The following is a 26,648-nucleotide window of genomic DNA, read 5'->3' on the forward strand; positions in this document are numbered from 1 at the left end:
TGTGCATGGGAAAGAGGCAGAACTAGATGTTACATGTTTTGACGAAAATGCAAGGGGGGTTGCCTGTGCAAAACTCACTGCCACAATGCTAGGGTGTTTTGAGTTGTTGCCAGGGCATTACTATGCAGATGCTAGGGTGTTTTGAGTTGTTGCCAGGGCATTACTATGCAGATGCTAGGGTGTTTTGTTTGATTGCTTAATGAAAGTCTATGGGATTTTGTCCACACATATTACACACATATGTTTACCCAAAACATATTTGGACACTTAAGCCACACTTTAAAATGAATTATATTGCATTACATCACATTACAATCAAAATGATGCTAGATTTGTCTGAGAACTAACCATTGTTGTCATTACTTTTAACCAGCTGGTCCCAAGTTCATTTTTAGTGGATGCATGACATTTACATTTATGCATTTGGCAGATGCTTTTATCCAAAGCGACTTACAGTGCACTTATTACAGGGACAATCCTCCCGGAACAACCTGGAGTTAAGTGCCTTGCTCAAGGGCACAATGGTGGTGGCCATGGTGTTCGAACCACTGACTTTCTGAGCAACAGCCCTGTGCTTTAGCCACTACACCACCACCACTCCATATGAAAAGTCAGTTCCTCTCAAGTTCACAGGTGTCCAAGAAGAGTTACCACTTGTATAGTTCGTCACATTAACTATGGACATATTCCACTAAGTTTGACAAAAATTATACTTGTGCTATCTTACTTTAAAATGTACAAAATGTCAAACTACAGGGCATTTATTTGAAAGTGTGTTTGAAGTATCCAAATACTTTTTGAGGCCACTAAGTTCCCGTGTGTGTGAGAAAATATAACATTGCATCCCCTCATTTCTGTAGTGGGTTTAAAAACTTCCCCACAGCTTTCCATTATCTGTTTAAAGGTAGTGTGTACCCCATAGGCTACAATCTCCCAATGTGAGTCTTATCAACAGGTAAATTCTGGCTAAGCTGGGATTTGGACAAACTTGTCACATAATGCTGGTTTCATCCTAGGATTCAAACACCACTGGCAAGCGATCACTGTTTTATTATAGGATTGTAACCCAATTGACAGGTAATATCAGGCTCATCTTTTAAGCTAAATGTTGCGGACAGGTAAAGCCTGCCTTGCCGATGACCCTGAAAGAAAAACTCATTTGTTTTTAGGCAGTAAATCTAATAACATTGAGGGCCATGTGGACTTTAAAAGACATTAAAAATACAGCACAGAGCTGGTAGGAGGGTTTATTCGAAACATGTTTGATAATGCTGTGAACACACAAATGAATGTGTGCACTATGGCACACATTGTTGTATATATAGTATTGTCATTGTCCTAAAAAAAATTCAAAAAATACAGACGGGATGTTTCCTACCTATGTCTCTCTCTTGAGCCCTTGTGTGACATTCCAAATTAGATCAAGGCTCTAGACCCAAGGGTTATCCACCACATAATGCAGACCATTACAGTGTGACATGACATACAACCAAGTAGGCATTTTTACAATGTATTTCATTCATGTATGTCCTTCTCTTCAAACACACACACTCATTGGTTTTACCTATTAGTGAAAACCTCACAGAAATGTGTTGACAGCAGTAGATTTAATGTAAACCCAGATTTGTATGATTTATAAGTCTCTCAGATAGTGAGGACCACTTTTGGTTTTTGACAACAAGAATAATTGTAATATTTTGGCGAGAGATTTTATTTTGGCACATTGAAGGAAGTAATATCTGTTAGTGGTTGAGTTGGCAATGATCTTGTCATGCAAAGAAATTCTCACATCCACTCTTCTGTCCACAAAACCCAGTGTTATGAGGATAATTTATATTTGGATAGTAACTTTTAGCAGCCAAGCATATTTGGACTGTGCAATTAGTGAAACCAGAGCGCTGTAAATATAAAGAGCTCTTGTACGTGCTTTGAATATGTGTAAAACGCTAAAGAAAAGAGCGCTGTGCACATACAGTAAGTGCAGCGAGTTTATTTAATAAAATCACAGCCTTTGCGGTTTGAAAATTGCACTATGTGATATTTTTTATTTGATTTCGATTCATCGTTTAGCCCTAACCAATAGTAGAGTTAGACTTGATTTTATCATCTAGCTTCAACCACATTTTTACCACATTGTCTTGCACCATGAAATTGAAGCAACTGTTCCATATATTCAATAACAAAACAAATAAAACAAAAAAAAACATATACCATTGTGTAAAAATTAAATTTTTAGGAAATTTTTCAAAATTTACAGTATACAAATATACTTGGCTTAGACTTCTATTGTTTTTAATACAGCTAATTTTGATTACTACTGACTAACCCCCACCTCAACTTTATGCCTACCATGAATGTCCCCAAAGGAAGGTTTTGTGATTAAGCTTATTCTTGGGGACACTATTCACACTCACGTACGCACACATTACTTTTCTGATGTTACCTGCATACTAGCTAGTCTGTCAGTGGTCCAGACTGTCTGGCATAATTGGATTCACAGTGTACTTATAATCACATGCCTCTGAAAGACAAAGAGAGGTCAGGTAAGTACAGGCAACCTAGATGATGTGACTTTCATCAAACTAATTCTAGTGTACAAAACTTGATTCTTCTTTCATACATGGATTTTGTTAAAGGTAGGGATCTTGCATTAAAGTCTGCAATACAAGATCTTTACAAACTTTAAGAATAATTTATTTGTGCTCAATGTTGTTCATTAGCTTGGCTCTTAACTTACACAATGTGTTAAACGATTTTGCAAGGTTGACAGGAAGGAAAGTGCATTGTTTCAAAGAGGACGTTTAGATTGGTGTTGATGGGGAGAATTTAAAATAGAAGCGCTTTCATCATGCAGAGCAAGGATTGGAAGCCTTCCTGCCAAGCGCAATGGCAAGAAGATGAAAACAAACGCAACACGCTCCACATCTCTCTTTATGTCTTCCTCTTCATCTGTCTGCTTCTCTGTCTCTTACCCGCTCTTAATACTCAGCATCTTTCTTCTCATTACTTCTCTGCTATTTTTCTGAAATATTCTGAATGTCTCTCCACTTTTCCACATCACCCCCTTTCCTCACAGTCCTCCAGTAAAAGCAACATTGATACCTCTTCTTCCTCAACAGATTCAACTCTCTTCAACTTTTGTCACTCCAATCATTTCTCTCTCCAGTAACCCCCAGCACATGACATCATTCTTTCTTCTTTTAAATACACATCACCAGATAGTCTTCCCTTGTTTATATTTCTATAGTCCCCCAATAGTCCTAACCTCCCAGCACTTTCTATGTTTATGCTGGAATATTCCTCCTCTATTGAGTGCCTGTTTTACAGTCCCTCTCCTGCTGAAAAAAAAAAAAGCTTAAACCAGTCTAAACTGGTTAGCTGGTCTCCCAGGTCAGTTGGCCAGTTTTATAGGGTTTTGTGCAGCTAAACCAGCTGAACAAACGCTTGGCCAGGCTGTGAGACCATCTTAAACCAGCTAAGGACAGCTAAGGCTGGCTTGAGGTGCTTTTTTAGCAGGGTCACCTCATAAGTTAAGAGAACATGGCATACTGTATAAATCATCTCTATTTTATGTACATAGTTATCCATTAGTTAACATTTACATGCCACTTGCATCCATTTTATACCAGTGCATAGTTATTCTCATTAAATTCTGTAACTCTAAGTATTACACAAGAATGAGCAGATAGCTTGTTAACTCTCTATTTTTCAATATATATATATATATATATATATATATATATATATATATATATATATATATATATTATTTTTTTTTTTTTACATTTGTGCAGGAACTTTAGTTCTTCGTTACTTTTTAAAATCATTATTTATTAGAAGCACAGCAAAAATCAGTCAAAGTTGGATAGCCAAACCATATTTGATCAATCAATGCCACTTTAAACTCCTAGGTTCCAATGCTCAAGGCATAGCAGAAATTAAGTGCCTCTACATTTCTTATTTTTCACATAACTTTAAAGAAATCTAGTCATGAACTTGATGCTTTTACTTACTGGCACATCATGCCAAACTTGCAACAAATTAAATACATTTAATACATAATGTAAAACACCCTATAAATGGACCAATTTATTCTTGCACGAATCCACCTGCATGTCTAAGAGAAAAAAATTTGGGCAGCACACAAACTTACAGACACACATAATAAAACGTACGGAATACAGACAAGGACAATATAGGCGAGGAAAAAATATTTTACCTGGACAAATCTAATCGTTCAAGCCCTTATCTCCACAGTCAGATATTCCTCAAAATGTCTGCTCATTTTTATTGAAAAATTAAATTGCACTTTAACCGCATTATAATCCCTAATGATGTTTAGCATGTGTGGTATGTATAAATTATTCTTCATTTGCCATGCATTGGAAACAGCAAAGCCCTCACACATAGACATTTGCTGACCTCTAGTTTTGACCTAAGATATTACAACATCAAAAATGCACTTGTGTTAAAGGGGCACTCAGTAACTTTTGTCTTTGTGACATTTTGGACTTACACTGACACCTAGTGGCTTGGATGCAACATAATTTAAAATCAATAGTTTTCAGTTTCAGATGCCATTGTAGAAATGAAGTATTCACAGTCAGCCATGATTACTTTAATCGATGAGAGAAAGTGTTAAATAACAGGATGGTTACTGAGATTAAGCGAGTATTTGTCTGGTTGTGTGATTCTAACATTGCAGCCCCTGTGTGCGGACCCTCTCCATTTAGAATAAAGCAGCTTTTATAAGGTTACTGATATGACTGGAGTCTTCATTTTAATGTGAGTACTCATGATTTCCTACATATATTCAGAATCAGAATGAGATTTATTGCCAAGTATGCTTACACATACAAGGAATATGTCTTGGTGGCAGAAGCTTCCAGTGCACAAACGATACAACAAGACAGAGATAATAAAACATTTTATAAAAATAAAATAGTGAAATATAAGTATATATATATATATATATAAAATACACAATAAGACAAATATATATATTTGTCTTAAATATATTTTGCAGTACTGTGCAAAAGTTTTAGACACTTGTGAAAAATGTTGCATAGTGAGGATGTCTTCAAAAATATTGACACAGATAGTTTTCATTTATCACTTAATGTCATACAAAGTCTAGTAAACATAAAAAAAGCTAAATCAATATTCAGTGTGACCACCTTTGCCTTTAAAACAGCCCTAATTCTCATAGGTACACCTGGACACAGTTTTTCTTGGTTGTTGGCAGATAGGATGTTCCAAGCTTCTTGGAGAATTCACCACAGTTCTTCTATCTATTAAGTCTGTTTCAATTGTTTCTTCTCTTTATGTAATCTCAGGCCGATACAATGTTCCATGGGGGGCTTTGTGGGGGCCATGACATCTGTTGCAGGGCTCCCAGTTCTTCTAATCTAATCTTGTATTTGCTAAAACAAAAGTAATAACATTTATATTTCCTATTGACACACTAAAGCTGAAGATATAAATAATCATCTTAAGACAAATGCTTTTGTGAAATATCTTATGTGCCTCAGACTTTTGCACAGTACTGTATATATATATAGTGTGTGTGTGTGTGTGTGTGTGTGTGTGTGTGTGTGTGTGTGTGTGTGTGTGTGTGGGTGTGTATATACAAATATAAACAAATAAATGTCATATTCAGATGCAAGGGAATGTAATGGCAGAAGAGGTATATGTTGGATAAATATAAATAGACTACGCTGTGTATTGCACATAATTATTGTTCAAGGGGGCAGTTTTAACTGTTCTTGTGCCTTACAGTTCTGGTATATATTGCAAAATTACAATTTGTGTCTTTAGGAGTTCAAATGTTTGTAATGAGGAAAAAATTACTGAGTGCACCTTTAATGGACAATACTTTTATATAACTTATATATATTGCTTCACTAGCTGCAAAACATCTAGACAGAACAGTTTACAGAACAGCCTCCACAAAAACACCAAAAATATTTAAATTATACGTAGCTACATAAACAATGATTGATTTAAATGTATTTATTTTCTCCATGACACATTTACTATATTAAAATATTAAACTCTCAATTTATAATATGCATCTATTGTATTAAATAATTTTAAATTAAATTAATAGCATTTTATGAATTTATTTTACTGTCTTTATTTGAAATAGGCATCTGTATATACAGTATATGCAACCGAAATAGATGCATTTAGTTAACTGTCTCCACTTCACACTGCTTATGACGTGATCAAATACCATCGTTGGCATTTAATATACTTAAATGTATTTTATTTATTTTTTTACTGTCAGTGTATTTTTTATTTGTATTTTTTTCATAAAGAACAGGAGGAGCCTAAGAGGCACAAACGTCTCTGATTGGTCAAGAGTACGGCGCTCTCTAATCACATGACATACGTAGGGCCAATTACAGACGGACTTTTACGCACGGGGAAGTGCTTCTAACTGTATGCATATTGTGCGCCTTAACTACAATGCAATTAAACAATATCAAACTTAGAAGAACGAAAAAATACCGATAACCCATTATGGTGAATAAGGGCCCTTTATGGAAAAGGGTGAGGTCTTACAATGGACCTCTTCCCCGGGCAAGGCACGGGCATCGGGCAATCGCCATCCGGGAGTTGGTTGTTGTGTTTGGAGGTGGAAACGAGGGAATAGCGACCAACCTGCATGTTTATAACAGTGGTAGGACACTATATAGATACCAAATACCAAATAAATGAATACAATGCAGTCCAAAACATCATAGCGGATGCTTTAAGCTCAATGATCCGTGTTGACTATGCATTGTTTAAAACACGAAATGCGTGCGCTAAATTCATCATTTTACATTCATGTTCCCTCGTTGGAGACAGTGACAAATAGCTCCCAGCAATAACATATCACTTGTTAATGTACATTCAAATCGTTAGAAATGTTATAAACTTCAATTCATATACAGAATACTCATATTTTAAAATAATGATACCACCAGTTAAAAGTTTGGACATACCTACTTATTTTGTAATATTTCTATTTTACACATTTATTATAGTAAAGTCATAAAAAAAGGAAATGACACAAATGGAAGTATGGGAATTACGCAGTGACCAAAGTGTCAAACAAATCAAAACAATCTTATGTTTTAGTTTCCATCACTTATATGGAACAGTATTTATATTTGCCTACCAAACTTTTTTGTTTTACCAAGTTTATGCATTTAAGCATAGGTGTTCATTTTTTACATAAACATAAGCAAATAATTTTAAAGTCTTGACAAAGATAAATTCAGTCAAGTGTGTCCAAACTTTTGACTGATAGTGTACACAAACTGACTGATTCATGCTGATGTTTGTTTGATCTTTGAATTTCAGTGACCAAACAGTGGTTTCTGCCAGCAGTAAGAGGGGACATCCCACCCGGATGTGCCGCTCATGGCTTTACATGTGAAGGCACACGGATCCTAATGTTTGGAGGCATGGTCGAATTTGGCCAATATACCAACAGTCTCTATGAACTGCAGGTGAACACTGTTATCTTTATGCCATTATAATTATCTTCCAATTGAGTCATGCAGTTTAACATATCATTATCTTCAGTTTAGGTCTACAGGTTACATCTACAGGTTTTTCTGTACTATAACTTGGGTATAAACCCTAAAAGATTTATAGGTCTTTCATTAGGTATACCTGTATTATTATTAAAGAAGCCTGTAGTAGTATATGATGGTAGTATACTTTTGGAGAGGACCCTGAGGTGATAATCACCCCACAGCTGAATGTGGACAAATCTGATTATCTGCTCAAATCTGATTGCTGTTGTTCACACATTTTAAATGTAGCCCATATCAGACACTAGTCTGAACAGTCAACGCTCGTTAACTGACCCGCATGTGCAAACCCAAAGATGTTCATTATTTTAATATGTGAATGACCTAGGTGAATTAATTAACTTATTAAAACTGTTATTAGCAGTTTTTTTTAACCAGAACTGTGCACTTAATGATCTATCTAATAAAATATTGGCAAGTGATGGAAGACAAGATGGGAAAAGTAATTTTAAATAAAGTAATTTGCAGTCGTATGGTGGAATATAATTAGCATTGCTCAATAATGTAATATTATGACCAAGACATCATAAAATCAGGGTTCCCACAGTCATGGAAAACTTTTAAAATTGCGATTTCCAGGCCTGGAAAAGTCATGGAAATTAATAAAATAATCAAAGTCATGAAAAAATCATGGAATGTTTTATAGTTTTTTTATAGTAATATATTTGTATTTATTATACTCTGTCCTAAAATATTTAACCAGGGTTAAATTTCATGGTGAAAAGTTTAAAATATATCATGTTATTTAGAACACCTCGTCACCTAGGGTGCTTTCACTCTAGCACTTTTGGTGCACACCTGGGTTCGAGTGACATCAAAGTTTGGTTCCTTTAGATAATGTGAAAACTTTTTTCCGAACTCTGGTTTGCACCCGGGAACCGCACCTGAATCCACTTGATAAAGTGATCTGGGGTACGGTTCATGTGAACTCCAATACAATTTACTGCTGATATGAAAAATTGTACCAAATCAATAAGTGAACTAAGGCTTGGCGATATGTAAAAAATAATTCAGTGATAATCGCCTTAAAAAATATCACGACATACAATGCCGAGTGTTGGTGAAAATTATTTTATTGGAACATGAAAAACATAAACTAAAGACGTTTCTAAATTCAAATTGTACTTTAGACTAAACAAAAAAAGTCTATTAAAATAATAATATAAAATAACTATAAAAATCTTATATATAACCACCTCCCCAAATCCATGCATTCACATCTCCAACGGCCGCATTTGCCATCACGCAAGTATGCACCAACGACAACAGGTGTAAAATTACTAAAAGCCTACAGATTAAGAACTAAAGACAATTATAAATGTAAAGATAATAATAATCATAATAATAAAACCTAATAAATTCCCTTGTGTTCCCAAAGTAATGCTGCTAAATGTGTGTTCTTATCGAATTTGTGTTTGTATTGTGTTTTGGTAATACAGTTAATGCTGGCTAAAGAAAATAGAACTACATTTTTGGTTCAAGGTGAACATGTCTTGTATTATTTATGATTTAATCATTATCTTTAATGCAAAGAAATATATTACTGAACATGCAGTATTGCACTGTTGCATGTTAAGTGCAAACTTTTCTGTGGAAATAAAGCAAACTAAACTCACAGCACCTCCTGAGATGATCAGAGATAATTTGCAGCATTCTTATAGATGACATTATTTTTCTCTTTACATGCGCTTGTTCCACAAGAGAGGCTCGTGCTGCACGCCTCTGAACAAACAGCGAATCAGACACAAGCGATGACGGCTTTTTATGACTGTTCTTAAAAATATAATAAAATGTGTTTATTCAGGCATGTGTCTTTGTGACTAACAGCATTTCTTTTCATGTGTCGCTCCCGAGACGGTCGCCCGCCTGTTGCGAGAAGATTAGCAAAATAACTTGTGCATGAAATGCATTTGCATTTGCAAACGCAATCTATCCTAAGTACTTCTCTGTTCTCCTCTCAGGCTAGTCGATGGCTTTGGAAAAAGCTGAAGCCCCGCCCACCGAGGAATGCATCACCTCCATGCCCAAGGATTGGTCACAGCTTTGTTCTCCATGCCAACAAATGCTACCTTTTTGGTGGAATGGCCAATGACAGCAAAGATCCAAATGGCAATATACCACGGTGTGCATGTTGATATGCAAATAATCAGATTTAATTTGAGAAGAGAGATTGGATTTTCAAACAGTGTCAAACTCAAACCTGCTCACATAAATATTATACATTGTTATCACTCTGCAGGTATTTGGATGACTTCTATGAACTGGAGCTGCAAGCTCAGTCTGGAGTCAAAGGCTGGAACATTCCAGAAACCAAAGGTGGAGGTCCATCCGCCAGGGAATCCCATAGTTCTGTGGTTTACTGTGGGAAGGGTGGCAGTGCCCCAAAGCTCTACATTTTTGGGGGCATGTGTGGGCATAGACTGAATGACTTGTGGCAGCTAGATATCGGTACGTACTTGATCATATTCACTGGAATCATGAAGCTGTATGCACAAGTTTCTGTTGATATCCTGTGTGTTCTGTTGATATCCTGTGTGTGTTCATTTGGTTCAAGTTGTTTTGCTCTCTCTCACAAGCTGATGTCTATTTCAGAAACTATGACTTGGTCATTACCTCAAACCAGAGGGCAAGTTCCACTTCCCAGGAGTCTACACACCTCCAATGTGATGGGAAACAAGTAATGAAGCAACATTTACTCCATTTTCAAAGACTTACAGTAATCTCCCCTCCCTCTCTCAAATGCTTACAATGATGTGCATTTTTCGAAATAGTGAAATATATCCAATTGGCCTTGTCAATGTGAAGTTTTGGTAACTTGTGGTGGTTTTTACCTTGTTTCCTCCTAAATTCTCTTTTTCCTTATTTCACTCGCTCTGTTTCTCGCCCTCATTGTTCATTGCAGGTTATATGTGTTTGGAGGTTGGGTTCCTGTTGGAGAGACAGAGGACACGCTCAATTCTGATGGAGTCAAATGGGTTTGCTCCAACTCTCTTTCCATGCTAAACCTTGGTATGACTATCAACATTATGTTGTTCTGCAGATATTGCATGCTTATTTGTAGACCCATACAAAGTGTTTAAGTCTTTGAGCATTTGATCAAGAGAATTTTGCTGCAGTATAGCTAACTTCTCAGAAATTGCTTAGTTAACATTTTTGAAAACAAGCAATGCTTTCTCTTGGTATGTTTTGTGTACTGTAGACACACTGGCATGGCACAACCTGACAACAGAAGAACATCAGCAGGGACTAGCTTCAGGTGTAGTGTCAGTTGAAGAGGAAGAAGGCAGTCTGCATTGGCCGAAAGCACGAGCTGGGCACTGTGCAGTAACTGTCGGCACACGTCTGTACATCTGGAGTGGGCGAGATGGATACAAAAAGTGCAATAACTACCAGATCTGCTGTAAAGATCTGTGGTACCTGGAAACAGGTGAGAGATACAGGACAATGGTTTTGATGTTTGCAAATTGGAGTCTGTTGGACATGTAAATCGTTTATTGTATTTGTTTTTGTGTTTTTATTTGTGTGTAGACAGGCCTTCCACCCCTGGTGCAGTGTTCCTTGTCAAGTCCACAGTCAATATGCTACATGTTGCCTGGCGCCCCCTACCTGCAGCTGAATGTTATTTGCTTCAAGTGCAGCCCATTACTTCTCATTCCCAATCCATTGAGCCACAGTCAATACCAACTCCTCAAGACCCAGGACACGGGAAGGAACCTATACAAAAAGGTGTTTTACAGCTGTCACTAAAAATAAAATAATCTCTTTGAATGCATTTGCCATTTAAAATGCCTGTTTTATGAAGAAAAAAACAGCACAAATTTTAGAAGTTTCTTATTCACTTAATCATATAAATTAAATCTGTCATCTCTTCAGATTCCCAGCCATTTCAGAAAATAGGAAGTGTAGATGCCACATTTGGAGAGAAGGACTCTTCATCACAAGTGAGACTTCTGCAGCAAACATTTTTTAGTGTATCCAGAATATGTAAAAACAGAATGAGAACTACATCAAGTTTTGAACTGGGTCATCATGAGATCTTTTACCAGAATGCTGCATTGTTTGACATTATATATTCAATGATAAGTTGATTGAATAGCCAGAATTTTTTTTTATTGTGTTGGAGCTTATTTGGGCTTTCCAGTTTTGTGACAGGACAGTGGCATTCTCAGATGGGCTCTCTCCCATTTCAGGAAAGCCTTTTGAGGCCTATAGAAATGGGTGTGGATGAAGCAGACAACCAATCAACAGGGGACAGAAGTAGAAGAGGAAAAAGCTCTTCTTCAAATGTCCCACCTACGACACAGTCTGGTATAATTATTGGCTATTACACATATAAACACTGGGTCTATTGGGACTTTTGAAAATGGATGTTATCCCATTTTGGTGACTCGTTACTCTGTCTCTTCTCTCTTTCTGTTTATATTCTAATTTACAGAAAGAAAAACCTCTCCCATCCTATCCCAACAGGTATGGTGTGTTTCTGTATTTTTCTAACTTGAAATAATCACTTTGAAACACCCAAAACACACTGAAAAAGTTCCACCTTTTGCCCTTACAGACAGAGAATGCAGAGGACTCTGTGTGGTTTGATGTGGGTGTGTTTAAAACACTGTTCTGTGAGGTTACACACTACTTCCTGCCTTCTGAAGGAGGTGACCTGGCATCAACCTTGTCTGGTCGAAATTCAGCTGACAGTGAGGTTTGTCCACAATGACCACGTTTAGGAGTAACAGTCTAAGAAACGAAATAAAGCCTAAGAGAACAGTGTAAGTGAGGAGCTAAAGCTTAGAAAATGTGAAATATTTGGGGGTCAAACTTGATTTGTAGATTTGCAAAATACTATTTAAAGCTGCATAACATCCTGAAAGGCCAAAATGAATTCTTAAAATATGGGTCAGATCTTTTTTTTCATCTGTGCTCTTTTCCCATCGTTTTTCTATGTAAAGTTAGACTGACATTTTTGATGGTTATGCAGTGTTCAGCTGTTTCAGTTAGGGCTTGGTAAAAATATAGATTTTCTGATGCATCACATTCTACATATCATTGACTAATGTCTCTTCTAATACAGATTCTGTTTTTTTACAGTCAGTTGTTGATAAATAAAAATAAAAAAACATTTAAGTTTAATTACACATGGATGCACTAAACAGATAATTTTGTATTTACTAAGATATAAACCTCTGAGTTTTTGCCATAGAAGAGTGTAACAGTCAACTAGTGTTTAAGACAGTAAGTCCCCATTTGCAGATAAGATACAAATGAATGGGGAGAACCATAAAATGGACATCTACCTTTTTTTTTTTAATAAAGCTGCAATTTTATCATAGTCAACTCCACGCATAGTTCATTCCAAAAGGATTGTTTAGTGTAAAACATGTTGAAGATTAGCAGACAGGTGGTCAATTCATCAAGTGATGATCTGGAATGGACCAAATATAAAATCTAATTTATGAAATATTTTTCCAATTGTACCTAGAGGGGTTGCCTAGAAGTTTTCTTTATAATTAAGACCAATAGCTGAGGGAGAATTTCTTTTGTATGCAAGCAAAATGGACATTGTAACAGAAATGTACCCAGATTAATCTAATCGAGATCTAATTAAATCAAGAGCTTGTGAATCAGAATCGAATCAGTAAACCTGTATCAATACCCAGCCCTAATTTAAGTGTCTTGCACTGGAGCGGCAATTATAATTATTTTTTTAAAGTGCTTCTTGAGACAACTGGGTTCTGTTAGATGCATTGCATCCAGCATGTTTATTTAGCACAATAACACATTTGGTCTGAATGGCCCCTTAGTTTCCCTGATGAACCTATATAAAAAACAATTTCATAAAAAGAGAAATTTTGCTTTCATTATGTTTCTTTAGATGTTCTTGAGTCTGGTTCCAGTAACTAAAACTTTGTGGCTAATAATATATTCTTGACCAGTAACTGGGCCAAATGACCTTAAGAATGTTAAAAATGGTAGCAACCTCACGTCACTAGGTTAATATTCTATCATCACAATTCTATCTTAAAGTGGAAGATGCCAGGTCCTCATAGTTTCACAGGTCGTGAGAAGCAGGAGTTGGCTTCAGGGGTCACATACAAGCTCAGAGTGGCTGGACTAAACAGCTGTGGTCTGGGAGACTTCAGCCCCATCACTGAGTTTAAGACCTGTCAGCCTGGATTTCCGGGGGCGCCATCTGCTGTCAAAATCACCAAGGTTCTTTTCCTCTTGATGATGAAAACAGTTTTTTCTAAACAATTATTTTAAACACTTTGACGTAATTTCCTCTGTCATTTCCTCAGGATAAAGACTCCGTGCACATCACCTGGGAGCCTCCCACCTCTCTGTCAGGGAAGATCATGGAGTATTCCATGTACTTGGCCGTGAGAAAGAGTCGAGGGAACAACTCAGAGCGACCTGGCGATTTGGCTTTCATCCGAATCTACCGTGGCACTAAGACTTCATGCACAGTCAGTGAAGCGCAACTAAGCAACGCACACATTGACTGCTCGGCACGGCCTGCTGTCGTCTTCCGCATCGCTGCCAAGAACGAGCAGGGCTATGGTCCGGCCACACAAATCCGCTGGCTGCAAGGTGTGCATACATTAATATTATATGATTAACCGAAGTCTTGACTTAGGACTTTCATGAGTGACCTCATGATTCACCACTGCATTCATGCACACAACAAACATGTCTGTGATTGCTTACAGTGCTCAAGTGCTGCAAAAACAACATTGTAAATAGAAAACCATGTCCACAGTGATCAAAGAAATATTTGAGAGCCATCTTGACTGTAATAGAATTTTATTGGCCAAGTAATATAAGTTAGTCCAAGTAAGCTCTTATGAGAAATTTATTTTGGTGTATCGCTTTGAACATGAAGCAGTATACAACGTTAAAGATATAAAATGCAACATACTCTAGTCCTAACAGCTAAATGTGTCATTCTACAGATGTGAGTAAACTCAAATTTTCAGTGATGCAGCTGGACTTGAGTTCTCAACCAGCAGAGCCTGACAGCACCTGCAGATGAATCCTCATCCCTGATGGGTCAGCCAGCAGCATTAATGACAGCTCTCTTTTAATATTATAATTCAACTCCTTTTGATGTCCACTTTGGAAATGTTTTTTATATCTTTGTCTTCCGATGTTACCTACAGTGTTTATACTGTAAGCTTTAGGTGTTCAGAAAAGCAATGCCCCTACTGTCCTTGTATCATAACAAATGGGTCATTATCACTGTACAATGTAGATAACTTAACAGCTTTTTATTTTTTATATTGAGTTTATTGTTGAACAAAAATATAATACTTTTAATTAGGCTTGTTGTAGCCACAAGGCAACACTTGACTTGTTTCCTTTCAAATCCCAAATCTGATTTTTTTGAGCAAAATTCAATCTTTGTTGAAAATGAGCAACTTACCCATCTTAAAATGCATGTTATAGATTTCTTAAAATAGACCTGTATATAATAACTGCATAACTGACAGTAATTGAACCAAAAAAAAAAAATATATATATATATATATTCAATTGAATGAAAATTCAATTGTTTTTTTTTTCTCCCCAATTTGGAACGCCCAGTTTCCAATGTGCTTGAAGTCCTCGTGGTGGCATAGTGACTCGCCTCAATCAAGGTTGCAGACCTAGCGTGTGTGGAGGCCTCACGCCATTCTCTGTGGCATCCACGCACAACTCACCACGTTCCCCATCGAGAGCGCAAACCACATTATGGTGACCACGAGTAGGTTAACCCAATGTGACTCTACCCACCCTAGCAACCGGACCAATTGGTTGCTTAGAAAGCCTGACTAGAGTCACTTAGCATGCCCTGGATTCAAACTTGTGACACCAGATGTGGTATTCAGTGTCTTTACTTGTTGAGCTACCCAGGCCCCCCCAGATTTTTTCTTTCTTGATCAGTTCAGGAAGGATACACTATTATAGCAACCGAAGAATACGCTTTCCTGTGCCTTAGCATCATACATAATTACAATGCATGTTGAATGAGCAATGTCTGTCCTTTATGGGTATTATACTCTGAATAACTGAGACAAAATCTCAAATTTAATCCTTTAGAACATTTTCCTCTGTGTAAATATTGATCCTGGTTGCAAGGCTGACAGAACACCGTTGAGTTCATTAATTATACTCTATCTGTAATATGTCTTTTATTTTCTCACACAGTACAAATAGTATGTCTACTTGGGGCTTTTTAATAGCCCATCTCTAAAATGTTGTATGCAGCTGTGAATTGAGATTATATCTGGATTATCTTCCGTTACCATTTCATTAACCTAGACACAACAGAGTATTCATTTTAAGTATCTATCACACAGATTGTGCCATGTTCAAAGTTCAGTGCCGCTTCAGCTTAGAACAGATGACTACGTATCAACTTAATATTTGCACATTTTTGTCATCTTCCGTCCTCCAGTTGCCCTTTTGTGTAAATTTTACAATGTAAAACTGGTGCCATTTCTTGATATTCTTCTATTAAAGGCTTTCATAATTTTATTTCTCTTCTAATTCACCACATGGTTTAAATGACCGTTTGTTTGCTTTTTCTTTATTTTAAGTTTAGCTGAATTCAGTTGAATTGAATTGCATACACAACAAACAAAAATGCATTTTATTGCTATATTTTTTTTTGGCACCAATTCCCAAAATGGCCTTTTTGTGTATTATGCTATAATTGTTGCAAAAAAAATACTGAAGTGAAACACATTGATAGGCATACATCTTTTCAAATACGTTTTGGAAAATTTTAATTAGCCTGTATTATAATTATCAAATGTTTATTAAAATTCCCTGTGAACATTTTGAACAAATGTACACAGGTGCCATGACCAACTATAATTTTTTGCAAATACTACATTCAAACAAAGACAGATCGCATTTTTATTCAAAGAATCAGCATGACAACTCACAAGAGGTTAATTAAGATGCATGTTCCAAAAAGATATCAAATGAGAATTCCCTTAACCGTGGCAATGTAAATTGTCCATCTGGCTTACCTGTCTGTCACTGCCCCTACCCGAACTCTAAAAGATATTAAATACAAAAAAACAAAAAAAGAATCCTAATTTGGTGTGGCCTGCACCAAATGGCCCTTCAGCAGCCCAAATTAAACAAATTGGCCTGAATATAATACTGTATGAATTAGAAAGACGTCCCTTAATTGAATGTACAAATCAGCAACCCTGGAAACAGGCACTTTTCCCTGCTTTGGTAACCAGGCATCTCTTGGTCTTCCAGCACTGACCTGAACATTTCTAAGCTTCTAAATCTGTCCCTGGACCTGGTCTTGCCTATTCTTCAGTCATGAGAATTGTATCTGCTGAACACCAGGTATCTAAGGGAGGGGAGAGAGAAAGATTTTCTAAATAATTAGCACAAATAAGCTTGTTTAACCATACCAAAAACAATTGGGATCTGTCTTTTTTTTTGTTGTCATTTATACAACTGGAATCTTCAATCATACATATCTCTGTTGGAGAACATGGGTTTGTGTATATGCTCACCTGTTGGTATGAGGTGGTGTACACCATCACGTTCTGTTGCTGGCCATCTGCAGTGATCAGTCCTGCAGGCAGCTGACTGGCTGCAAATAAAAAAAAATTACACTTCACATTAATTAACGATGGCAAACTCTCAGGCACTAACAGTGTATGATCTGTTTCTTATGTAAGAAGTCTCTTATATGTAACTTGAATTTCTCAAGAAATACAAGCAGTATTAAAAAGTTTCTACTTACTGAAACTGTCATCTGTGAGTTCTTCTCCAAGGCCCTCTGTGACTGTTACTGGAGTGATGCCTTTCTCACCCTTCATTGCCTTGGAAACATGAACATGTTGTTTCTAAATCAAAATTCTAAAAATAGACTGATATTCATGATGTCAAATGCAGGTATTGCTTCTCTACAAATACGATTCTGCAATATTCTAAACAGTTTCATAAGTGCAGTCATTATGTATCTCTCTCTACAAAGACATAGAGTACGACAGACTAGTATAGCTCACAGAGAGTTAATTAAAAATAAATTAGTCAATATAAAAGGGTGCAACTTTAGGGGTTTTGAGATGTGTATGCATTTAGTTTTTTTTTAGTGAGCAAACAATACCTCTCTGAATTTCTGCAGGTAGAGTTTGAGTGGCTCCACATACATATCAAAACCCAGTGTGGACATGGCAAATAGGATGTCCTCGCCGTTTATGGTCTTGCGTTTCTCTTGATGGCATCGTTCACTGGCTTCAGATGTGATGAAGCTGATGAACTCACTCACGCACTCCTGCACACATTCCTTTGCATCTTTCGCAATCTGTGATTAAGAACCAGATTACAGAAGTCACCAAAGTTTGTCTTTACTTTTACATAAGATGTGCAGTACACATATAAAAGCACAGAACAAGCAAGTACCTTTCCAGTCTGCGGGATGCCATTCTTCATGATGCGAGCAACGTTGGCAATAGGAAGGTAAATGTCCTGCTCTCGGAAATTGTCTTTGCTGCCATTGCCATCTTCGTGGTCAATAAAACTTTCATCTCCATCATCTGCACAGAGGAAACACATGAGAATGTGACGAACAATAGATCTAACAGTAGAAACTGTACACAAAAATGCAGTTTCTTTCCAGGTTATTAATCTCCAGCAGTTCTACCTTCTACTAGTGGTTGACCAATATATTGCAGGGGCCAATAAATTTTTTTAATTATCAGCATATACATTTTCACATTTGCCCGATTTCTTTCTTAAGGCTGTAAGGGAGAAGAGAATCGCTTACTTGCACATGAAGGAGCCATCTGAGACATATAAACGAACAATCACAGTTTGTTCGTCTCATTTAAACGGTCCGCATATCAGACAGATGCACAGGAGATCATAATGTGTATTTTACTCTCTTCAACAGTTCCCTGTAACTTTTCACTGTCTTGTCTAATGATAAAAAGTGAAATATGTGGATATCTAATTTAAACAGATGTTATTCATAAACCTCAGTGTTTACAGAAAATACAGTGTTTCTTCCAATCGAGCACTCGTATAATATATTCCTCTGAAATGCATACTCTTATCAGTCTATATCAAAACTCAGTTCCTCTGATTTACAAATGTTACATGACGGTCAGTCCATGACATTCTAAGCAGATGATCTGGACCACATCATCTGTTTGCTGCTTGTTGGATCCACACGAGCACATGTGATTAACATAAAAGAAAAAGCATCTCACGTGCACTATAAGTAAATGTCATATTCACTATGCACTTTATGTACTATAAGCTTGATTCGTTTTTGTTTTTTTGTGTGTTTTTTTTCTTTATTTTTAGCTATTTAAATTGTGTTATATATCAGCATGATATTGGCCTCCCTGCTCTCTGGATATCAGCTATAAAAAAAAAAACATATCGGTCAACCACTACGGAGGAGGAAACCTGCAAATATAATAAATAAATACACAAATAAATAATTCTGCATAAATATTTAAAATAATTGAATGTGCAAGGAAAAATACAAATAAATAAATGTGCCAATCAATGCAAAAATAATACAATATAAAACATTAATAAATGGTTGGGGAAATGCAAATTGTTAAAGGAAAAGCAAAATTGAAAGTTGATTTTTATTACACATTTCTTTAATCATTCATTTATTTTTGTATGTATCGCTCAACATGAGCCAAATTTGAATTTGCATGATACCAACACTACTCTGTATTATGTCTGTCTATGGCAGAAATACTAAGAACATATGGTTGTATGCAACCCCCTCACACATTTATTTATTTATGCACAAATATATGGATTTATCTATTTAAATGTTGTTTTTTTGCAGGTTTCGTCCTCTATAGACCACTACTTTATACTAACAAAAATAAATACAAGTGGGCACTTGTTCTTACCATCCTGGCTCTGTAAGACATAAGTGCCTGGGGTCATATACTCTCCTGTTATTCCTAACTGAGTGGTGTCGGTGGTGCTGCCGTCTCCGTCCATCTGTGAACAAACACAACAGTGGGACTCCGTGAGTATTGTTTTAAGCAAGGGCATAGATTTGGCTTGAACATTGGGGGGTGAAGCATTTATATGTTTCCATTGACAATGGTATAAATATATGGAGGGGGTGGGTGTGTTATTGCCCCCTCCCCCCATATGTTTCCATTGACAATGGTATAAATATATGGAGGGGGTGGGTGTGTTATTGCCCCCCAATCTACGCCCTGATTTTAAGACACACAAAAATACACACTTCATTATTCAAGACTGTCTAATAACTCGGCAGCTACTGAGAAATCTGCTTTTAATAAAAATAAAATACATCAAGTTTAAATGAAGTTTGTGAAGCTGTCATTTTTAACCAACTACACACTAAATGTATAATAAAATATATTATGTTAATAATATAAATACACAATGAATAAGTAAAATTTAGCTCTGGATACATTAATACATTTAATACGAGATTACACATTTGTATGTTAGTCTCCCTTGCAGTCTTTGTTTTCATTGTCAGCTAGCATGTTAGCACTGCTAACCAGCTAAAGCTAACACATAGCACACGTTTAACAGGAAGCGTAGCTAATCTCTGACTCATTTCAGTACTTTAACAGAAAACGAGCCGTTTTATTTTGTAAATAAACATGCTGTTTCTTAAATGAGAATAAAAATGCTTCGAAGGCCTCGCTTGCATTTAGCCTCCATCTCTCCCTTCAAATAAACCTTTACCCATCCTCAAACATTAATTATTTCTACAATTCCTGCATTCAGCTGATCGTTCAGCACGGTATAAACGGAATAATTGTGCCTGTGATAGTAATTTCCATTCGTTAAACACAACAATAAGCGGTGAAGCGGATCATTTGACCGGAGCCACAAATACGAACCTGACTGGTGCTCGCGCTGAAACTTGATTGGACGGAAACGTGGCTGCGCGCGAGTGTTTGTGCCCAAGCTCCTGCTCACGCGGCCGTCGCCAGCAGAGGGCGCGCTGCTTATTATTTTCATTTAAAAGGGATAGTTCACCCAAAAATGACAATTATCTCATCATTTACACACATTCATGCCATTCTAAATGTGCATGGCTTTCTTTTTTTCCTGTTGAAAATAAAATACGATTTTCAGAAGAATTTTCAGCTCTGTAGGTCCATAAAATGCATGTGAATAGTGACCAGAACTTTGAAGCTCCAAAAAGCACATAAAGGCAGCATAAAGGTAATCCATAATAATCCAGTGGTTAAATCTACAGTATATCTTCAAAAGTGATATGATAGGTGTGAATGAAAAACAGATCTATATTTAAGTCCTTTTTTAACCATCAATTCTCCTCCCTGCCCTGTAGGTGGTGATATGCACAAAGAACGCAAATCAACAAACACAAAAGAAGTGAACGTGGAGGTTTACAGTAAAAAAATTAATTAAATATTGACCTGTTTCTCACCCAAACCTATTTCATCGCTTCTGAAGACATTGATTTAACCACTGGAGTCGTATTTGGATTACTTATATGCTGCTTTCATGGCCATTTTGGAGCTTCAAAGTTCTAGCCACAATTCACTAACACTGAATGAACCAAAAGAGCTGATAGATTCTTCTAAAAATCTTCATTTGTGTTCAGCAGAAGAAAGAAAATCATGCACATCTGGGATGGCATGAGGGTGAAGATTTTGAGAGAATTTTCCTTTTTGGGTGAACTTCCCCTTTAAGAAGTGTTGTTTTGTTATCATTACTGCATCTACTTTTACATTTTAAACAGAACTTGGAACAATGAAAAACAGTTGTGATGCATCCATTTCAGCTCTAATTTCTCTGCTCAATTGCTCTTTGACTAATTTTTCTATTTTTTTCAGCATACAGAACTGTGCACCTATGGTGAAGCTTCGTAACTTTAAAGAGTGCCATATGCTCAAAGTGATGGCAGACATATGGTGGTTGCGCAGTTGAGGAACTGAAAAAAGTAAGTAAACTATAATGGAGCTATGCCCCTATACATATGGGCACTGATGCCGAAGTGTGTGCGCTTATCTCGTTATGCATGTTTGAAAGTGTGTTTCTCTCTTTGTTAATTAGTCAGTTTCTTAGTGTGGGACAGATGCTCTGACAGTGTGTGAAACTTACTGGGGATAAAACTATGCTGTCAATCACCTTCACCACGACAATGCAAACTTTATCCACTTAAAGTTTAAGGAAAACATAAAAATGGTGTGCCAAACACTTTCATAGATTGCAGGATGTTTTTAATGGAAAATGTAATGTACTGTATAAATGTATGTCTTCATGTATAATGTAAACACCCAAAGAACAGATTTTTATGATAATGTGAGAATACAGAATTTCAATTTCTACTAAAATACCTATATATTTTGTATTCCAGATAAATAAAAACAATCTTTCTTAATGATTTATTATAAGTGTATCTTTACCAGACATGTTAAGAAAGAAGCATATATTCCTAGTGTAGCGATTGAATTTCAGTTAGCTCTGAAATATTTATATTTAATTACAATCTTCTAATCTACATATCGCTGGCCTAAGTGTGGGCAAGTGAGAATTATAGGTGTTTTACATTTTACGTTTATGCATTTGGCAGAAGTAAAGCAACTTTCTGTGCATTCAAGATATACATTTTATTTTTTTACCAGTTTGTATGTTCCCTGGCAATCAAACCCATTGCAGAGCCATGCCCTACCAGTTGAGCTACAAGCACTTAAGACATTGTCATTTGTGATATTATCAGATAAAGTAATGGCTTAAATTACTTAAAGTTAAATATTAAATAAAAATATAACACCATATCACCTCTGTCCTGGCTGCATAACTCTAAGCTGGCACAAAGGTCACACTTGTATACCCAGCTTAGTTTTTATGTTGTAATTTGGCACTTTGCTTCTTCTTACAATCTCCCCCTACTCCTCTCACAGTCTAAAACATCAACACCCTGACCTTGTAATTCTGGCATACTTTCCAGAGTACTTCCTCTTGGAAATAAACACCTAGCAAGTCCAGCATGCAAAATCATTCATGAATTTTAAACATTTCTGCTACTCTCAGCACTTAATGTTGTAGACGGTGAATACATAATTAAATTAGTGACTGCTTACTGGAGAGGAAATGTAGTGGCAATTTATTTATATGTAAAAAAATAAGTAAGACTTAATTTACAATTTGGATACGCTGTTTAGCAGCCATGCAAAAAATTATAAACATACTATATATGCAACATCTAAGTATTATATATTGACTTTCAGTTTTACAAAACAAATAATTAATTAGTTTTCTCTCTACATCCATCTTTCTCGTTTAGACAAAAATAAAGTAATTTCTACTAGTTTGTGATTGGCTGTGAGTTGGATGCACGCCTGACCACAGGGGAACATCGACTGGCCACAGTTTGCCTGAGGCAGCAAGAGGACACTGGGTTGACTAGGTTAAAAATCAAATAGCTATGTTGGTTTTGTGTCTTTTGAGATTTCCATGTTATTTATTTGTTATTTTTTTGCATTAAATTAATAACTGCTTAGATCTATATATGTGATATACACTATATCACATATATAGATCGATACACACTATATATATATATATTTATAAATTTCAACATGAAAAAATAAATAACATGGAAACCTCAAAAGACAAAAAACCAACATAGCTATTTGATTTTTAACCTTGTCACACCAGTATATATTTATTAGTTTTTTATTATATATATATTAGTGTGGGTATTTTTACTAGGTATCACCGCTGTTATTCCCCAGCACATATTGCAGAACTACTGGTTGTTCTGAAATATGTCCTGGGGAATAACAGTGGTGATACCTAAGAAATAAGATTTCTTTCTATAGGCCAAATATCCACATGAACTGATGAACATGCCAATGTAATACTGACTGATTACACCCTGATGACAGCAGCTTCAGTTCAGTAGGTTACTCTACAACAAGATTAAATAGGAGTGACATCAATCCAATGCTCCATGGTAGGCCTATAACTGCATTTACAAGAAACCATTGGAAAATTTTACAATATGATTATAAAGTCAGTCAGTACTTGTTCACTATGCTTTCCCCTTCAATTGTTTTTAACTCTGACAGTGTTTTGTAAACTGTATTGTTTTCTGTTTAATATTTAGTTGTTATTATTTTTTTTTATTTTAATGATTTGATTATATAGACATGTATGCAAATGTGTGTATACTAATGTGTTCTCTTTAAAGCACTTTGTAAGCATTGTTTCTATATAGGTGGCATAGTTTATTATATTTACTACACTTTATAGATTTCATAAAAAAATAAAATAATAAAATTGACCATTGACTATTTCTGCCTAAATATGCTACTATATTTAATATATATAGTTATTATTACACTTGGAGTTAGCCCCCACTTTCATAAACACAACATACAAATAGATAAATAATAAAAATATGTGAATTTATTACGATTTTACAGCAGTACCAATAACTGTAATAAGGAGCCCATAACAGTTTAATATAGGATACTTTTATTTTTATTTCATTTTAAAGATGCTCTCAGTAACTTTTTGTTTGTGTCATTTTGACACTGACACCTATAGCGGCTTGGATGCAGCATTATTCAAAAATCTATAGTTTTCGGTTACAGATGCTATTGTAGAAATTCACTATTCACAGTTAGCCATGATTAATTTAATCCAAGAGTGAAAGTGTCCAATAACAGGATGGTTACTGAGATTAAGCAAGTAGTATTCGGCTGGTCATTTGATCTGAACATGGCAGCCCCCATGAGGGGACCCTCTCCATGTAGATTTAAACAGATTTTACAAGGTTACTGATATGACTAGAGTCCTCATCTCGTGTGAGTGGTCATGATTTTATACGTATGTTTCAAAATTACAATTAATTTATTTTAAAGTTTTAAATTAGGAAATAATTACTGAGTGCACCTTCAAAGAAAATGAAAAATAATAAATGGTTAGGTTACCATCATTTTTGTATTTATTTATTTTTTAATATCCTAAACAGGGATATTTTTAGTAGGATATGCATAAAACATCAAACACAGTTTGTGCCGCAATCAGTTACAGTAGGGAATGGACTGTAGTTGCCCTGAGGGCAGTGAACTTTGAGTGCAGAGACATTGGAGAGAGGCGAGAGGGGGCGGAGCTTCCCCGCTCCAGTCACCTATAGTGTAGTGTGCGGAGGAAGATAGTGCACTCCAGGGAGCTGTGCTGAGCTCGTTGAGACACGGACACAGACGGCATCAGCGAGAGAGACCATCAGCATCCAACACAAACCCGCTGTACGGGGCTTGGCAGCCAGCCTCCCTCCGTCCCTCCGTGTCCAGCCATGAAACTGTTACTGGAACTCATGAGGATGAGCAGGATCTGCCGGATGGTGCTGGCCACTTGTTTAGGATCTTTTATTCTGGTCATCTTCTATTTCCAAAGTATGTTACAACCAGGTAGGACTCCGTGATGGTTTAAGTCTAAAGGCTTTGAGATGCTATTGTTTTTTCCTTTGTGGCTGCTGACATGGTTTCGGTGTGGAAGAATGTCAATTAATAATCAATGAGGTCTTTGAAGAAGCGCATCGATTAGCAGCAGGGAGAGTGAATGATGTACTAACATCTAAACCCGGTCTACCCTGCAGCTTTCTGCTTATGAATAATGCCAATAAGTTCATTGTGTGGTTTAATGTTTATTTATGTAAACCACGATGGGGTGCGTCGTTTAGGTTTTTGTTTTGGAGGGCTGGTCATTGTCTCGTGGAGCTTCGGTATCCGGGGGCCGGTACTGTCACCGAGAATCAAAGAGCCGAAACGCTGTTAAAACATCCATACATCAATACTAACACGCAGCTGTCACGTATATTTGCCGTACTGTTTCAGTTTATAACTGCTGTTTACAAACGGGTGAACTGACTATCTACCTGTCTGTCTGTCTGTCTATCTGTCTGTCCGTCCTTCCATCTGAAGCAACTAAAAAGCTATGCACGTCGCTATATTGTAAATGCAATAGACTGATGGAAGAATGATGTAGAATTACGCCTCCGTTTTAGACTTTCCATTCATCTGCCCACCGTTTTGGTTGAGCTTGACCAAAGCATGTACTGTAGGAAGTCTTTTTGGGAATGCCCATGTGCTGCTGATCGAGGGTCCAGACAAAGAAGAAGAAAGCAGTGTTGTATAGTGCAATAATGAGCAACCGTTGTGGTCACCGGCACGGTGGCTTCGGAAGCGGTGAGTCATCGGCGTCACTGACATGTGAAGGTTTTCATCAGTCCGCTGGAATGTCCGTGTCATCATCATCTTTGCCGAACACAAGCCGACGGCGAGACGATTATGAGACCTGTTGCTCCATTCTGGAGATGCTGGAAGAAATGATCAGCTCACTCATGCACGTCCAGATGCTTTGTCCAGGCCTGAATATGGTGTTTCAGTTTAAATTTTAGAAGTACAAAAGAGTCCATCGTGATGATAAATCAAAGTGCCTGTGATTTGTTCTGGTTTATAAAACATAAACTATCTTTGGCTCTAAACCCTGATTGGATGATATGCGTTCTAAGTCGTTTATCCACTGTTTTATTAGCCTACCACTGGGCGACGCTATGATGATTTTGATTGTCATCGGACTGTTTTCTGTTTCCGTTCCTGTATCCATCAGAAGCAATAGCCTCTTTTCCACCATTAGTCTAAATGGTCGAGGGCATGGTGAGGAAAGGTTCCAGTAGCATTTTCACTTGAGCACGGTTTGGCCCGGTTTTCTGATAATCTGTGCTTCCTGCTCAGGGTGTGCTAACAGCAGTAAAACACTTTCTATCAGGAAGACTCACAAACTTGAGTGAAATTCAAGATGACTTTTTATTTGATGAATATGAAACAGAAAAGTAATGTCTTTTCGAAGAAGTCCGAAGAAGTTGTACTTGGAACCGTCATATCCTGCCGGAGATAGGAGGCAGGGGCGAGGATCCTACCCCTGTGCAGGACGGGACTCAACTGGTGGTGGTGGGGTGGTGGAGGTTGCCATGTTAGATAGTTGCCATAGATTGTGAGCAGACTTATAAAGAAATGGCTTACATGTGATTGGCTAGGAATTGCC

General features: G+C 36.7%; 3 protein-coding genes across 6 annotated transcripts in view; 2 read left to right on the plus strand and 1 right to left on the minus strand.

The window, feature by feature from the left end:
• Window positions 1-6,431: 6,431 nt before the first annotated feature.
• LOC127637725 (host cell factor 2-like) lies at window positions 6,432-16,338 on the plus strand. Of its 2 annotated transcripts, XM_052118963.1 has the most exons (16): window positions 6,432-6,685; window positions 7,354-7,502; window positions 9,551-9,711; window positions 9,829-10,037; window positions 10,182-10,266; window positions 10,492-10,598; window positions 10,789-11,016; window positions 11,118-11,315; window positions 11,463-11,530; window positions 11,780-11,897; window positions 12,025-12,056; window positions 12,148-12,288; window positions 13,611-13,796; window positions 13,883-14,174; window positions 14,537-14,633; window positions 15,168-16,338. In XM_052118963.1, the coding sequence occupies exons 1-15, from the start codon at window positions 6,526-6,528 to the stop codon at window positions 14,614-14,616; spliced, it is 2,214 nt and encodes a 737-aa protein (XP_051974923.1). In that variant the 5' UTR covers window positions 6,432-6,525; the 3' UTR covers window positions 14,617-14,633; window positions 15,168-16,338. The 2 variants fall into 2 exon arrangements, with proteins under 2 accessions (XP_051974923.1, XP_051974921.1); XM_052118961.1 differs by having other exon boundaries at window positions 14,537-16,338.
• Window positions 16,339-16,470: 132 nt separating this feature from the next.
• On the minus strand, window positions 16,471-20,518 carry nfyba (nuclear transcription factor Y, beta a). Of its 2 annotated transcripts, XM_052118965.1 has the most exons (7): window positions 20,462-20,518; window positions 19,481-19,574; window positions 18,003-18,136; window positions 17,707-17,904; window positions 17,341-17,419; window positions 17,108-17,187; window positions 16,471-16,938 (listed from the first exon to the last, which is right to left on the minus strand). In XM_052118965.1, exons 2-7 carry the CDS (start codon window positions 19,572-19,574, stop codon window positions 16,906-16,908), a joined length of 618 nt encoding a protein of 205 aa, XP_051974925.1. In that variant the 5' UTR covers window positions 20,462-20,518; the 3' UTR covers window positions 16,471-16,905. The 2 variants fall into 2 exon arrangements, with proteins under 2 accessions (XP_051974925.1, XP_051974924.1); XM_052118964.1 differs by lacking the exon at window positions 20,462-20,518 and having other exon boundaries at window positions 19,481-19,761.
• Window positions 20,519-24,779: 4,261 nt separating this feature from the next.
• Window positions 24,780-26,648, plus strand: part of LOC127637450 (carbohydrate sulfotransferase 11-like) — a 55,080-nt gene continuing 53,211 nt past the window's right edge. Inside the window, exon 1 of one of the 2 annotated variants that reach the window (XM_052118522.1) lies at window positions 24,780-25,012. In XM_052118522.1, the coding sequence (XP_051974482.1) occupies window positions 24,898-25,012 (115 nt within the window). In that variant the 5' untranslated portion in view covers window positions 24,780-24,897. The remainder of the gene's footprint in view (window positions 25,013-26,648) is intronic. The other variant, XM_052118523.1, reaches the window with a different exon arrangement.

This window comes from Xyrauchen texanus, chromosome 45, assembly GCF_025860055.1.
Source record: "Xyrauchen texanus isolate HMW12.3.18 chromosome 45, RBS_HiC_50CHRs, whole genome shotgun sequence".
Taxonomy (NCBI): Eukaryota; Metazoa; Chordata; class Actinopteri; order Cypriniformes; family Catostomidae; genus Xyrauchen; species Xyrauchen texanus.

Bases quoted from the DNA above. Each gene is read 5' to 3' on its own strand.
- LOC127637725 (XM_052118961.1), top strand. From the start codon at position 6,526: ATGGTGAATAAGGGCCCTTTATGGAAAAGGGTGAGGTCTTACAATGGA. The intron at 7,503-9,550 runs GTGAACACTGTT...TTCTCCTCTCAG, and splicing joins ACAGTCTCTATGAACTGCAG to GCTAGTCGATGGCTTTGGAA. The intron at 11,898-12,024 runs GTATAATTATTG...TCTAATTTACAG, and splicing joins CCCACCTACGACACAGTCTG to AAAGAAAAACCTCTCCCATC.
- nfyba (XM_052118964.1), bottom strand. From the start codon at position 19,730: ATGGGGGGAGGGGGCAATAACACACCCACCCCCTCCATATATTTATAC. The intron at 17,420-17,706 runs GTATTGTTTGCT...CATGTTTCCAAG, and splicing joins ACCTGCAGAAATTCAGAGAG to GCAATGAAGGGTGAGAAAGG. The intron at 17,188-17,340 runs GTAAGTAGAAAC...TTTTATTTGCAG, and splicing joins ACTCACAGATGACAGTTTCA to CCAGTCAGCTGCCTGCAGGA.